This window comes from Oncorhynchus keta, unplaced genomic scaffold (genome assembly GCF_023373465.1).
Source record: "Oncorhynchus keta strain PuntledgeMale-10-30-2019 unplaced genomic scaffold, Oket_V2 Un_contig_30155_pilon_pilon, whole genome shotgun sequence".
Lineage (NCBI taxonomy): Eukaryota > Metazoa > Chordata > Actinopteri > Salmoniformes > Salmonidae > Oncorhynchus > Oncorhynchus keta.
The window spans coordinates 1-16772 of NW_026286921.1; the positions used below are offsets into that span (position 1 = coordinate 1).

The window sequence follows — 16772 nt, forward strand, 5'->3', positions numbered from 1 at the left end:
ATTGGCTGAAAGCTGTGGTATATCAGAGCGTATACCATGGGTATGACAAAACATTTATTTGTACTTTTCTAATTAAGTTGGTAACCAGTTTATAATAACTGCATTGTGTCATGTGTAAGAACAGCTCTTAGCTGTGGTATATTGTCCATATCCATGAGCATTTAAAGAATGGTCTAATTTCTTCCAGAGTTTAAACGAAGATGATCCACGTGATCATCAAGGTTTGGAAGGTCAAGTCCAGAAAATGAAGAATGATATCCTGGGTTTAAACTATCCAGAAGATAGTGAAGTGAAGGATCCCCTGCCTCAGATCGAGCTGAAGGCTGTGACAAGGAGAAAAGTTAAGGTGAGAGAATAGACTGAGGAGAGAAAGGGAAATCTGGGGTCTTACCTGTCCACACTTTAAACCTGTCCAATATGCCATATAACGTGTTGTTGTGAGGTTGGGGGGTAAATTGTCCTTACAACAGACTTCCTTCCATCTCTTAATATTCAATCACCAATTGTTTACTGTAGCTCTTCTCAAAGGCCTGTATAGCAACGGCAACATACAGTAACTTGTACATTGACTGTATTGTCTTTTTAGACCAAGAGGAGGACCAGTGCCAACAGGTCCACAGTTGAACAGAGCACTGATACTGATGCAGCTGAGAGAGATTTTGTTGATAATCAGAATGATGAAGATGAGGTGAAGAAGGATCCCCTGCCTCAGATGGAGCAGGATGCCGTAAAGAGAAATAAAGTCAAGGTAAGGGAATAGATTGAGCAGAGATGTGGATATTTGGGATATCTTTCATATCTATAACCTGCCCCTACAGCATGTTGTTCTGAGGAAGGTAAATTGCCCATGCAATACCCTTTTATCTCCTAATAGTAAATCTAGGGCTGACCCCATTTGGTCGACAGTTTGGTCAATAGGCTGTTGGTTGACTGGGATTTCTTAATTCGAGCAGTCGCAAAAGTTTGTTTTCTTCATGGTGCACATGGACACCTGTCTGATTCGCACCTGTCTCAGTTGACTAATCCATTGCCGAGGCCACAGGGAGGGCACAGTCCATCACGCTAATACGTGATACTGACATTGTATATGGTTATATTATGTAAAAATAATGGTGCAACACTAATAAATCAAATATTATTTTACAACAAATGCGCTTTCTCCTGCATTGGATACGGTCGCTGTCCGTGGTTCTGAAACATAATCTTCAGTGCTCCGTAGAATTGCCGCCCTTTCCTATGTTGCTATGTGCATAATAGCAAAGTTAACCAGCATATTGGGATTGAGAACAATGCTGAAGAGAGGCAGCAGCAGCAGCAGAGGTGGGGAAACAGCCCTTGCCTTAGCCTAAATGTCTAATACAATTGAGGAGAGAGGAAAACCCAACTAAATTAGGTATATAATCAATAGCCTAATTGTTAAATGTGCCTGGCTTTGTAAATCATCCATATATATATTACCAGTCAAAAGGGTTCTTCAAAGTAGTCACCCTTTGCCTTGATGACAGCTTTGCACACTCTTGGCATTTTCTCAACCAGCTTCATGAGGTAGTCACCTGGAATGCATTTCATAAATTAACATGTGTGCCTTGTTAAAAATGAAGTAAAGGAATTTCTTTCCTTCTTAATGCATTTGAGCCAATCTGTTGTGTTGTGACAAGGTAGGGTTGGTATACAGAAGATATTTGGTAAAAGACCAAGTCCATATTATGGCAAGAACAGCTCAAATAAGCAAAGATAAAACAACAGTCCGTCATTACTTTAAGACATGAAGATCAGTCAATCCGGAAAATTTCAAGAGCTTTGAACTTTTCATCAAGTGCAAAAACCATCAAGTCCAAAAACCATCAAGCGCTATGATGAAACTGGCTCTCATGAGGACCGCCACAGGAAAGGAAGACAGAGTTAACTCGGCTGCAGAGAATAAGTTAATTAGAGTTAACTGCACCTCACATTGCAGCCCAAATAAATGCTTCTCAGAGTTCAAGTCACAGACACATCTCAACATCAACTGTTCAGAGGAGACTGCGTGAATCAGGCCTTCATGGTCAAATGGCTGCGAAGAAAGCACTACTAAAGGACACCAATAAGAAGAAGAGACTTGCTTGGGCCAAGAAACACGAGCAATGGACATTAGACTGGTGGAAATCTGTCCTTTGGTCTGATAAGTCCAAATTCCAACACTGTCTTTGTGAGAGTAGGTGTACAGATGATCTCCGCATGTGTGGTTCCCACCATGAAGCATGGAGGAGGTGTGATAATTTCGGGCGCTTTGTTGGTGACACTGTCTGTGATTTATTTAGAATTCAAGGCACACTTCACCAGCATGGCTATCATAGTATTCTGCAGTGATACGCCATCCCATCTGGTTTACGTCTCCAGGCTGTATAAGGGCTATTTGACAAAGAAGGAGAGTGATGGAGGGCTGCATCAGATGACCTGACATCCACAATCACCCAACCTCAACCCAATTGAGATGTTTTGGGATGAATTGGACCACCGAGTGAAGGAAAAACAACCAATAAGTTCTCAGCATATGTGGGAACTCCTTCAAGACTGTTGGAAAAGCATTCCAGGTGAAGCTGGTTGAGAGACTGCCAAGAGTGTGCAAAGCTGCCGTCAAGGCAAAGGATGGCTACTTTGAAGAATCTCAAATATTAAATATATTTTGATTTGTTTAACACTTTTGGTACCTCCATGATTCCATATGTGTTATTTCATAGTTTTGATGTCTTCACTACTATTCTACAATGTAGAAAATCGTACAAATAAAGAAAAGCCTTGAATGAGTAGGTGTGTCCAAACTTTTGACTGGTACTGTATACATATATACAGGAGTAAGACAGATATAGCTTCTGTTGCCTGTTTGAGTATTTGTTTAATAGAGCACCAAGCCTCATGCACTGGCAAAATGTTGAATTAAGCAATTTCACAGATTCGGCTGTTTTTAGTCTGTAATAATGTAATAATGGCTTTATCATTTTTAGTCGTTAGAACAGACTGGTATTGCTTAACATTTGCTTAACCTTTCGCGCATCGGGGGCAGTATTTCCGTTTTTGGCTAAAAAACGTACCAATTTGAAACGGCCTATTTCTCAGCCCCAGAAACTAGAATATGCATATAATTGTCAGATTAGGATAGAAAACACTCTAAAGTTTCCAGAACTGTAAAGAAGACGTTTCCAGAACTGTAAGGAAGAAACTAAATGGCTGAAATGATGTTGCGTCTTCAGCATGGACAGCACAATAAACACTTGCTGTTATGTGGTGCCTTTTCGCTGCAGTAGGGAGGAGAGCGAGACAACGTGCGCCTGTCACACAGGCACTCGCTGTCATTTATTTTAATACAGTGTCACCATCAGGCTCTTTCTTGAGTCATTTGTGTGTCTTAATTATTTAATCAAACAGTGTGCTTAAAGCATCAGACAAGCTCAGTGCCTATGTAGGTGATTGTATTCAAACACATAGGGTGTGTCTGATATGGAAAAATACATTTTAACATTAGAACAGGATGACTCTCGGTCGACAAAGATATTTTTTTGTCGGGGACGGCCCTACAATCAGTCTTACCCTTGCTCTACTCAAAGGGCTGTATTGGAATGGCTTCATACAGTATCTACGTGTATATCATTGACTGTATTGTCTTTTTAGACCAAGAGGACCAAGAGAAACAAAGTGGAGCAGATCACTGATACAGATGCAGGTCATAAATTAAACTCTAATTTCACAGAATGTAATCCTTTTGCATGTTAATGTAATTTAGTATGGACATCTATTGAGCAGAGGACTAATAGCAGAGTGCACATGTTATACTTTCTTGGGTACTTCACAAAGTACACAAAATGAGCTAATACATACTTGCCTCAGAAGGTTACATGTTTTCTGACTTCTTTACCTTGGTGAATGCTGCTTTGGACACAGGTCCTCTACATCTGTGGAATTCTCTGGGATGACAGTTCAGGGGACATCTCACCAGGGACAATCTAATGAAAAGATCCTAAATGAGTGTGTCTCCAGGGCCTGTCAGACCAGGGCTCTTGACCTCCCGCTAATCGATCCGGATGCTTTCAACCCGATTATCATCCGGTTTCTGGAAAAACTTACTGAGGAGTATGTCCAAACTTCTATTGTAGTACTTGAATGCAATGTCATCTGGAGGATTTTATAAATTGTATGTGTGTTGGTGTGCTTTTTGGTGCTAAAAACATCTAATTATCTCCTCCTATAGGCAATGGAGGCAGTTAAGCATTGGCAGGATGGACCCTGTAAGTCCCTTAATAACCCTGACAATGATTCATAGATATATTAATAGATGTTTCAAGAAAATTAGATACAAACCTTTTATCTATCTACAGTATCATCCACATTATCACAAACAGTTACATTCAAATAGCTTTTTAGTAGCCTACTGCTTTTCATGCTTTCCAATGTATGGCACTTTCATGATGCTCATGAACATATGTGAGATTGTTGGTATCTCTTCGAGGAGCTTGGTTTCAGAGCCCGGCTATGAGTAATCTACCTACACTGTTTCGGTCCTACAGGTGATGAGGGCATTGCTTGCAGAGATGTGCCTGGAGATTGTGCGGTTTGTATCTGAGGCCATCCTGGAGGTCATCATCCCTGCAATTTTCCGTTTTGTACGGATATACAGCCATGTGTCTCCAGTATCCGGCAAGTCTCTGACAGAATCAGAGATCCTCTAGCACAAATCTGAAGGTTCGCAAAGAGGCAGCAGCAAATCCTCAAGGTCTTGCACGGCCAAATCAAGCTCCTCTCGTAATGGGTATGTTCAGTCATTCCTAAAGAAACCGGTTTCACCTAACTATTCATAACCCATTTTGTGAAAAAATGTTTTGTTATCTGTATAACAGTTTACTCTTAATGACCAGTTTAACTGATTATTGAATTATGCATTAATGTCACTACCGTGTCTACTATTGAATATGGAATGCTGTATTGTTTGCTTTGTATTCTCAAAGGTCTCAGACAGTGTTGCCAAATACTCAGGGAGATGGTGAGTCGATATCATCTGAGCCACTCAGTGACTTTTTGGGATCACTGAGGACAGTCTCCTCACTGGTGTCCAGGATTCCTTCAAAGAGTCGCTGAACAATGTCCTCTGTATCCAAAGAGAGGGCCAGGTAGACACTCAAAGTCTATCCCGGGTTATTGTTGGAGAAGTGTCAAAGAAGGTCAATTCCATAATCTCTGTGGCCATCCAAACTCCGTCTCTGGGCGAATGTCCCCTGTCATTTTGCCAGTGGTGGTGATTTTCAAGGCTGTCTACAAGGGGCTTCTTCAAGAATTCGGGTCAGAGAAGATGCTCCAGGTTGCAATGAAGTCAACGGATTATGCATTTGACGATGCCCTGGTCAAATCATTAACTAGGGAACTACTAACTAAATGCAATGAGGCTAGCTCTTCACCTCCCTCCAATACCCAGTTGTCATCACACAATGCACTTGGCAGTGACGAGGTAGGTAATTATGGGCTTCCAACAACTGGTAGAAAGGAAAAGAAGAGAGGAAGATTCAGCGCTCTCTGTGGACTCCACCCAAAGGTACATATGTCATCAAAATACAAATTATAAAGATGATTTGTATTCATTACATACAGTATGATGGTAAACACTGATACCTTTTGTGCAATTTGTCCTACTGCTGAAATGACTGTCTGTTACCCAGTGTACAAAGAAGGTCAACAAGAAGAACCACTGCACTCCAACACCTTCCCAGAACCAGACCCCTGCCGGTAGTGAAACAGGTAAGTCAATACACTCAAATGTGTACTGAACAAAAATATAAACGCAACATGCAACAATTTCAAAGATCTTATTGAGTTACAGTTCATATATGGAAATCAGTCAATTGAAATACGTTCGTTAGCCCCTTATCTATGGATTTCACATGACTGGGAATACAGATATGCATCTGTTGGTCACAGTTACCTTAAAGAAAAGGTAGGGGGCGTGGATCAGAAAACCAGTCAGTATCTGGTATGACCACCATTTGCCTCATGCAGCGTGACACTTCTCCTTCGCGTAGAGTTGATCAGGCTGTTGATTGTGGCCTATGGAATGTTGTCCCACTCCTCTTCAATAGCTGTGCAAAGTTGTTGAATATTGGTGGGAACTGGAACACGCTGTTGTACACATCAATCCAGAGCATCACAAACATGCTAAATGGGTGACATGTCTGGTGAGTATGCAGGCCTTTCGACATGGGGCCATGCACATGAGGTGATGGCGGCGGATGAATGGCACGACAATGGGGCCTAAGGATCTCGTGACGGTATCTCTGTGCATTCAAATTGCCATTGATAAAATGCAATTGTGTTCGTTGTCCGTAGCTTATGCCTGCCCACACCATAACCCTACAGCCAACACGACGCCATATACGTGGTCTGTGGTTGTGAGGCCGGTTGGACATACCGCCAAATATTCTAAAACGACATTGAAGGCTGCTTATGGTAAGGAAATAAACATTCAATTCTGCGGCCACAGCTCTGGTGGACATTCCTGCAGTCAGCATGCCAATTGCACGCTCCCTCAAAACTAGTGTACATTTCGGTGTTCCTCAAGGTTCTGTTTTAGGACCACTATTGTTTTCACTATATATTTTACCTCTTGGGGATGTTATTCGAAAACATAATGTAAACTTTCACTGCTATGCGGATGACACACAGCTGTACATTTCAATGAAACATGGTGAAGCCCCAAAATTGCCCTCGCTAGAAGCATGTGTTTCAGACATAAGGAAGTGGATGGCTGCAAACTTTCTACTATTAAACTCGGACAAAACAGAGATGCTTGTTCTAGGTCCCAAGAAACAAAGAGATCTTCTGTTGAATCTGACAATTAATCTTAATGGTTGTACAGTCGTCTCAAATAAAACTGTGAAGGACCTCGGCGTTACTCTGGACCCTGATCTCTCTTTTGAAGAACATATCAAGACCATTTCGAGGACAGCTTTTTTCCATCTACGTAACATTGCAAAAATCAGAAACTTTCTGTCCAAAAATGATGCAGAAAAATTAATCCATGCTTTTGTCACTTCTAGGTTAGACTACTGCAATGCTCTATTTTCCGGCTACCCGGATAAAGCACTAAATAAACTTCAGTTAGTGCTAAATACGGCTGCTAGAATCCTGACTAGAACCAAAAAATTGATCATATTACTCCAGTGCTAGCCTCTCTACACTGGCTTCCTGTCAAAGCAAGGGCTGATTTCAAGGTTTTACTGCTAACCTACAAAGCATTACATGGGCTTGCTCCTACCTACCTCTCTGATTTGGTCCTGCCGTACATACCTACACGTACGCTACGGTCACAAGACGCAGGCCTCCTAATTGTCCCTAGAATTTCTAAGCAAACAGCTGGAGGCAGGGCTTTCTCCTATAGAGCTCCATTTTTATGGAACGGTCTGCCTACCCATGTCAGAGACGCAAACTCGGTCTCAACCTTTAAGTCTTTACTGAAGACTCATCTCTTCAGTGGGTCATATGATTGAGTGTAGTCTGGCCCAGGAGTGGGAAGGTGAACGGAAAGGCTCTGGAGCAACGAACCGCCCTTGCTGTCTCTGCCTGGCCGGTTCCCCTCTTTCCACTGGGATTCTCTGCCTCTAACCCTGTTACGGGGCTGAGTCACTGGCTTGCTGGGGCTCTCTCGTGCCTTCCCTGGGGGTGCGTCACCTGGGTGGGTTGATTCACTGTTGTGGTCGGCCTGTCTGGGTTGCCCCCCTTGGGTTGTACCGTGGCGGAGATCTTTGTGGGCTATACTCGGCCTTGTCTCAGGATGGTAAGTTGGTGGTTGAAGATATCCCTCTAGTGGTGTGGGGGATGTGCTTTGGCAAAGTGGGTGGGGTTATATCCTTCCTGTTTGGCCCTGTCCGGGGTGTCCTCGGATGGGGCCACAGTGTCTCCTGACCCCTCCTGTCTCAGCCTCCAGTATTTATGCTGCAGTAGTTTATGTGTCGGGGGCTAGGGTCAGTTTGTTATATCTGGAGTACTTCTCCTGTCCTATTCGGTGTCCTGTGTGAATCTAAGTGTGCGTTCTCTAATTCTCTCCTTCTCTCTTTCTTTTCTCTCTCGGAGGACCTGAGCCCTAGGACCATGTCCCAGGACTACCTGACATGAGGACTCCTTGCTGTCCCCAGTCCACCTGGCCATGCTCCTGCTCCAGTTTCAACTGACCTGAGCCCTAGGACCGTGCCCCAGGACTACCTGACATGAAGGCTCCTTGCTGTCCCCAGTCCACCTGACTGTGCTGCTGCTCCAGTTTCAACTGTTCTGCCTTATTATTATTCGACCATGCTGGTCATTTATGAACATTTGAACATCTTGGTCATGTTCTGTTATAATCTCTACCCGGCACAGCCAGAAGAGGACTGGCCACCCCACATAGCCCGGTTCCTCTCTAGGTTTCTTCCTAGGTTTTGGCCTTTCTAGGGAGTTTTTCCTAGCCACCGTGCTTTTACACCTGCATTGTTTGCTGTTTGGGGTTTTAGGCTGGGTTTCTGTACAGCACTTTGAGATATCAGCTGATGTACGAAGGGCTATATAAATAAATTTGATTTGATTTGATTTGATAGTCAACCAGCGTTTTTCCTTGCTTCTATTTTTCTCAGTCTCTGTCTCAGAGACATCTGTGGCATTGTGTGGTGTGACAAAACTGCACATTTTAGCGTGGCCTTTTATTGTCCCCAGCACGAGTTGCACCTTTGTAATGATCATGCTTTTTAACCCACAAGAGTCTAAGCCCTGTTTAGGCGGAGGGGTTTGTATCGGCCTTACTGCTATTTGACCATACAAACACATTGAATAACAGATTCACTACATGGAACTGAAGTGTCTGTCCTAAATCTGAGATATATAACTTGACGAATATATTTATATGTATATATATATATTTTTTGCATGTTTTTATCCACTTCTTTTTGGCACTAAACAGTCTAAACCCTTGGGGGCCTATGTAACACTTCTGCGTTAAATAGGCGGATTGAGACTGCTAGGCTACCTGCCGCCCTACATTTGTAAATGATGTAGAATATTACAATTTAAATAATAATAATGCAATACTAATTCTTCACACTAACTAGGGTCAGTAAAAGAAAATGTTATGTTTACATTTTTTTTCCAGCAATTGTCAATGATCAAGAATCCTGCAGAACAGAGAGTGTGTGCTCCACCAAGAAGAAACCAAGGAAGCGTTCGCTCATTTCCAGGATGTTTTCAGCTATAGGCAAAGCCTTGTCCAGTCCCTTTACTTCCTGCTATAAAAAGAAGAGCACCTAATCTATATTTCAAAATAAATATTTGAAATTAACATAATTGCATTAATTTTTCATGTTGAGTGTTTTTCATTTTTCATTATATATTATTGGATGATATAAAGTGTAGTAGTAGAAGTTGTATAGTTGACTATACTTTTAAGATACATAAAAAATAATAAGAATAGTGTGCACTTCTAGGTACAGTTGAAGTCTGATGTTTACATACACCTTAGCCAAACAATTCCTGACATTTAATCCTTGTAAGTCGCTCTGGATAAGAGCGTCTGCTAAATGACTTAAATGTAAATGTAGTAAAAAATCCCTCTTAGGTCAGTTAGAATCATCACTTTATTTTAAGAATGTGAAATGTCAGAATAATAGTAGAGAGAATGATTTATTTCAGCTTTGATTTCTTTCATCACATTCCCAGTGGGTCAGAAGTTTACATGCTACCAAATACTAATTGAGTGTAAACATGCAACATCACATAGACAATCACCCACGAATAACCCAAGGAATATGGCTCATTGATGGTTCACTTCTCAGCTTCTTTGGAAGTTGCTCCTTGGTTGGGGTATTCGGGTATGAATCACATTCACCCCCCTTTTTACACTGCAAGAATATGAGTGAGTTTCAACAATGCCTCTTTTCTCCTTGGAAGTTTCAACATCCATTATCTCAGCAACAGTTTGGTCATGTCCTTGATTACATGCTACTAGCTATGAAGACGGCACACGCTGACACTTTTCCATAGCTAGCTTGTTCTTTGGAAATCATCAAAAATATGACAATGGTTTGATAAATTTACAAAATTATTCATTGTATGGTTAGATATCGTTTTTTTGTGAAAACGAAAAACAAATTCCAACTGCAGTCTAAAACTATAAACTTTATCAGAAAACCCTAAAATTGTTCCTCAGCTAGAAATGTTCCACCTTCTCATGTCGCCATCTTGACCATGTCACTGATTTCATGGAGCTCTCCTGCACATAATTTACTTCACAAAATCCCGCAAATGTGAACGCGGCAGAAATAAACATTGTGAGATTGTAAATATGTGTGAGAGTCAGGGATTTGAATGTGAACGCGGCAGAAATAAACATTGTGAGATTGTAAATATGTGTGAGAGTCAGGGATTTGAAAGCAGACGGTTTCATCCAAAGCAGTAATGCGTACGTACATTTTACTTTTGAGTGGCCCGGGGAAATGAGACTTTTTCAAGCTTTTCTAAGCAATTTTTGTAATACTGTATGTAATTCAATCATTTTCGAATTGATCACTTCCCACTGGGCACATACATCAATTCAATGTTTATTCCACGTTGGTTCAACGTAATTTAATTGGAATTACATGGATATTGTGTCACAGTGAATTTTATAATCTGCAGTCAATTTCATTATGTTTTCATGTGCCATGATTCTGACATTTCACATATGATCCCCATAGGATTAGGCTACATAATTACAGTGATGCAGTAAATGTATTCTCAATTCAATACGATGTGCATATACTGTACATATAGCCAATATAGCTATTAAACCCATGTTCAGTGACTGTAATCTGTGACGCAAGTGGCCTAATATGTTTGTGACGTTCCATGGAACCCACGGTATTGTTTAAAACTAGATTCTGATTGGCTTGCAGGTCATTCTACAGTGTAAATTATAAATGAAAACGTGCTTTTATATCAGTGTTACAGATTCACATTACTGAGCGTGTCTCAACCCGTACCGCGCTTTTATCTCCCTAAAGGTATCTTCACGCACGACTGGACAGGCCTTTTGGTTACGCTTGTCCAAGGTAAGGATATGCATCAAGCTATAGCCTACTTTTAATGTTTTAGTTCCGAACTCAAGTTACTCCAGTCAAGTGATTAATCGTAAGAGTTAGTTGTTTTGACTGAGCAGTCCAATGGCCAATGCTGTTTTTGGACTATGAGACCCTCGGCTATATACTATGATGAGCCAATAACAGGCATAAATGATGCAGTAGGCATTGCACAAGTCCGTGTCTAAGTCAGAATATAAAGTTGCTACTTCCCAACTCAAGTTACTCAAGTCAAGTGATTAATCGTAAGAGTTAGTTGTTTTGACTGTCAAAACAAATAACTTTGATGGAATATTCCAAATTACAATGGCAATTATTCATCACAAATTCACAATATTACTTGTATTTCAATGATTCATCCAGGCCCAAGACATAAAGTCGCCTGAAAAAACCCATACCTAAACCTAACCCTAACCTCAACCCTTCTCAAAAAACTATATCTTACCCTAACCCTAAACCCTAACCTTAACAATTCTAAAACCATACCTAACCCTAACCCTACAGACAGACAGTCCTTTAACCCAACCAATGGGTTAATCTACAAGTGGGCTACCATGGGGCCAACAACTTTGGCCGGCCGCGCCCGTATACCCTCCGACCCGCGCGTATATGATGTGGAGTGCAACCCCTCCCTTCCCCCCTCCGGTTTCCACGTGTCAGAGATGGAAGTGGATCAACCGACTCAAAACTAGAAACCAAACACATGTCGAGTCACCGCTGCGTTGCCGGATGTAGGGTATGGACGCGGCAAGCCAAGGAAATTTTATCCCTTACATTTACTGGGATCCTCCCAAATCCGGCCTTTTACAAGGGTTTTTTTTCTCCACCCTTGCACCCTCAGGATTGATTTGATGGTGAACAGGTTAAAAATAATCATTAGATTATATACCAACTAAAATAACCCTACTCTACTCCTGACCCCTGGATGTACACTACCTACTCTATTTTTTTTCAACTCAAAAGCATTTTTTATTTTTTATTTTTTACTAAAGAACCTGGACTCTACTACAACATACTCCAAATTTTTTTTTTATGAACACTACCCCCTCCATTTTTTCAACGAAAGAAGACTTCTTCTCCAAGATTTTACCTTTTTCAACTAAAGAGGACTTTCTCAAAGATACCACCCTTTTTTTTACTCAAGACAAAGGTTTTTTTTCTCAAGACACTACCGTTTTTCAGCTAAAGGCAAATACTTTTTTTCAACAAGGAACTGGACTTACTACACTGACACAGGTGTAAGAGACTTCTTACCCATCCTGACGACCGTATTTCCAACTTAGGAGCAAAATGATACAAATTAAAATATAGGCCCACCACACTCACACCCCTGCACCATACACCCACATACCAAAAACCCAGGATAATACCAACATCCTACACCAGACCCTCCCCCAGGTAAGTATCTCCCCTACTGGAGTGGTCCTATCACCTTCGGAGGACGGACTCTACCAAGACGAACCTCTCCTCCACGGATCTACTGGATAAAGACCCAAGCCTGCACTCTACCCAGACCACCTCTTCCCTCAAGGATCTACCGGACCCCAACTATATACCAACCCCTAAAGAGACACCTCACCGGGACCTAGACACCAGCTGGTATTCTACACTCCCCACAAGCATCTCATCTGAACGACCGGACTCCAGCGATTCGCCCTCCCCCCCAAAAGATACCTCATCGGGACCTAAACACCAGCTGATACTCCCACAGACCTTCATAGACCTTCTAGACCACCGAGGCTCTACCACTCACACACACCCTACTTTTTCTGGTCCATAACACAGCTTTTTTACCGCATTACGACCCAGTGCTCCTTTTTGCCACCCCCCTTTTTTCCCCCCTCTGCCACCTGATGAAGCCGAGCAAGGCAGAAACGCGTCGTGGCTGGGTTGCCCCTAGATCTGTCGTGCAGCTGTAAAGAGGACAGGTCCCACACAGACTTCGGGGGTAACTCCTTTTGGCTACTCAATTTCCTTTGTACTTTTCTCTTTCCTTACTTTTCAGTTTTCACATAGGTACACACCACACATGGCAGATCTACGGGACAACGCAGACTCTGGGGACTGCGAGGACTATCCAGACCCCCCCACTCTACATCCAGACTAGCCCCACAATCTCGACGGGGCTTAATGATCTACATAGACTCTCGGAACAAATCCGTAAGATACGCACCAAGGGACCGGACGAAAAAAGCTCCGACCGGCAGCCTGGGCTCATTATGGAAACGCCACATAATGAACATCTCGCCAAAGCTTCTACACAGCGGGGTAAACATCCCACACCAATGGACCTTCTCTCCCACCAGACAGCACCCCTCCACGGTCTCCATAGGACCAAACCACCGGAGGACTACACCCCTACACCATCACATCAGGGGCACAGAGACACACATCTCCTGATGTCATCCCCACCAGACAACCCTACTCTACCTCATACCACCCCACTCCAGGACCTCCAGAAGAACCACCTCAGACCTTCCACCCAGATCCCTACCCCCCCTTCTGGCACTCCTACTCCCCCCTCCTACGGAACACCACCACCCCACAGCACCCCCAAGACGAACAAGCCGGAATACAGACACCCCAAAAAACAACCACTCATACAGGGACAGACCACCTGAACACCAGCCCTCTGGCCATGGGAACAGACACGGCGGACTGACACATAGGAGCTACCCCTACGCCAGGCACCCCTCTACCCCACCACGCCCAACGGATACTCCCAAGCATCACACACACAGTGATGGAGATCACACCCCAAGACGATTCATTCGGAGCACACGTCTTAAACCCTTCTCCAGGCATTCTACGTCTCGGACCCAACCAGCAGACCAAATGGAGCTATCTACCCCACCCCAATCAACACTTTCAACCACACGGCTCCACAGGACCGTACCTCCAACACGCAGCACTACTCCTAGGAGGACAGGTAGCCCAGCAGATCAGCAGACCTCTAAGGGCACCACCCCTAACCACCAGGTTAACCTGGTCTCACCAACCAGCAACAAAACGGAGGAACACTACACCACTGGGGCACCACCTATCCCCCCCAACCTCAACACCACAGCACGGTCACTCTCCAAGCTGATTAGAGCTAGACACCACATGGAGACGATCAGCTTTTACCTCTCTGACAACCAGCTACCTCCAGGCTACCTCCACAAGGCCAGAACACTTACCTTCACACCATCAGGAGCATCTGACACCACCCTAGCGGCACTCGCTACAGCATCTTCATTCTGGATCCAAACCAGCCACCAGATCCTACAACAGCACTATAGGGAGGAACTATCCCACAGATACACCATACTCTGCAACACTCCATCATGCCCTGACTGGCAGGAAGCCTGGTACTTAGGTATCATATGGGCCCAGAAACTCCTCAGCGAACCACTCCGGGACTACTTGTTACAGGACATCAGGGACTCACTCCCCAACTTCTACGGGAACTGGCCTACGAGAGACAACAGCCCATTCCTACCACCACTCACCCATTGCCAACCTCACGGCGAGGACGAGATGGACACCACCCTACCAGAGATACACACAAGTAGACCCTCTCCTTCTCCACGGACCCACGGACACCCCACATCGGGACAATACCCCCTAAAGGAAGATTCTACCTCCCCTCTTCCAGAATCATCCAACACCACTACCCCGGAGATAAACATCTCCCCATCCTACAGAGAACTACCAAGACATCTCCTACAACAAGCCTCTCACCTCCACCATTCCAGGGGACCCAGAGACCTATCCATACCCTGACCAGGGTGGATAGGGTAGGGTCCCTTCCAGTAAAAACTAGACTACCCCAAAATCCCAGCCCAACCAGGACTACAAAGGACCAGGCACAGGCACCAGTGCTAAGGCGGCTTCTGACCCTGCCGGGCCATCCCACACCCAAACCAGGGAGGACCGGCATACAAAGCCAAAGGAACAGAGAATAACCAAACCACGAAAACGCCCGGCAACGACTCACCACTCAGGGACAAGCACAATCCCCACCCCAATCAAAGGGAATCAAAAAGATTATCAACGATTGGGCAGCTACGGACCACAACCTCCCCACCTTCCAGACACTCACCACCAACCCACCTGCTCTCTCTGGACCACTACTCTCTCCTTTACCACCATCCCCTCAGCACCTGCCTGAGCCTGACCTTGTGGAGGATAAAGTCCTCATGGATGCGGCGTCCCAGGTGGAAAAATCTAACCTTCTCACCACCATCCCACACCGGGACCACACTCGGATGACCTCGGAACCTCTAGACTCTCCACCCACACCAGCGGAGACCCTCCTCCCCAAACAAAACCTACTAAAACCGGAGCCCCCGGATCCCAGGAAAAAGACTACACAAATCCTGTGACCCCCACCAAAAGAGAGAAGGCAACAGACACACTACACACCCACGGAGGGCTCATCCACCACCCCCATTCCTCTACCTACAGTACCCACGTGCCGGCAGCCACAGAGACATCCACCCCACCCTCGGATCCCCTAGGTACACCATCGGAGCTAATACCTCCCAAAAGGTTGGATAACAGTCTCTACAGAAGGAACCCATCCAGAGGAGACAAGAGTAGGTGGATAATCAAACCCCTAAGACCCTTCCTCATCATGGGTGACTCGAACATCTCCAAGCTACCCCTCATCTACTCCGAACAGGTTCAAACTGAGGCCTACCCCGGAGCTAAGATTCAACACGCCATCCGGATGATGTCACTCCTCCTACCCAAAGGAGAACCCCTGGTCACCCAACTCATCCTATCATTCGGACTCAACGATAGAGAACTAGGGGACGCAACTCAACACCGCACCGATGTCTCCAAACTCCACCACACGGCTACCCTAGCCTTCCCCAACGCAGAGATTCTCATCCCGCTCATTAACTACTCCCCCAAAATGCCACTGGAGGATAGAATCAACCTAAACGTCCTCAACAGATACATCCAAAACTATCCACACATCCCTCTCCTACCCTCAGCCGACTTCCACACCATGCAGGACTACCTCCACTGGACTCCCAAGACTGCCATAGCAATTTGGATATGGTGGAAACAACACACTACATAATATATTGCCTCTCTTACCCTGACCAGGGGAGATGGTACACACCCACGCTGAAAACAGCAGCAGCACCCCCTCCCCACCACACAGAAGAGCAGAACCAACACCTTCCCACCACCACTTCCCCCTCCTCCCAAAAGAAGCAGATCATCCAACAAAATGGACAACCAACACACATCCCCCGAAACCAGGGTCAACCCACTGGCACCACCCTCGACACCCATAAACCCTACACCAACCATCAAAGGCTCAGAGGTGATCAACTTATCACACTCCTTCTCCCCTCCCCGACGCAACTCAGCCTCCTACGAAGAGGCCTCAACTTCATCCCTACCACCAAAAACGGATACCACACCCGTACTACACTACAAACAGAAATCAACCACTACCACAATAAACTCAAAGTGGCTACATTCTTCCACCAGCTGGAACCCCTACCACAGGATACCACAGCCCATAGGGACCATCTAGCATGGCTACGAAAACCCACAGGCTGGGTACCGCCAATTACAGACCTACCCCCCTGGATAACAGACATCATGGATAAAGACTGGGATACCATCAACACCACTACCTTCTCCCCGGAACCCACCAACAACCTCACCAAG

At 44.6% G+C, this 16772-nt stretch overlaps 1 protein-coding gene across 1 annotated transcript; it reads left to right on the top strand.

The window, feature by feature from the left end:
* Positions 1–45: 45 nt before the first annotated feature.
* Positions 46–4703, top strand: LOC118391661 (uncharacterized). The gene is made up of 6 exons (XM_052507603.1): positions 46–346; positions 587–748; positions 3649–3703; positions 3921–4107; positions 4226–4262; positions 4542–4703. Exons 1-6 carry the CDS (start codon positions 245–247, stop codon positions 4701–4703), a joined length of 705 nt encoding a protein of 234 aa, XP_052363563.1. The 5' UTR covers positions 46–244.
* The last annotated feature ends 12069 nt before the right edge of the window (positions 4704–16772 follow it).

Coding starts and splice junctions, on each gene's coding strand:
- LOC118391661 (XM_052507603.1), top strand. CDS start 245: ATGAAGAATGATATCCTGGGTTTAAACTATCCAGAAGATAGTGAAGTG. Junction 347..586: donor TGACAAGGAGAAAAGTTAAG/GTGAGAGAATAG, acceptor TTGTCTTTTTAG/ACCAAGAGGAGGACCAGTGC. Junction 749..3,648: donor TAAAGAGAAATAAAGTCAAG/GTAAGGGAATAG, acceptor TTGTCTTTTTAG/ACCAAGAGGACCAAGAGAAA.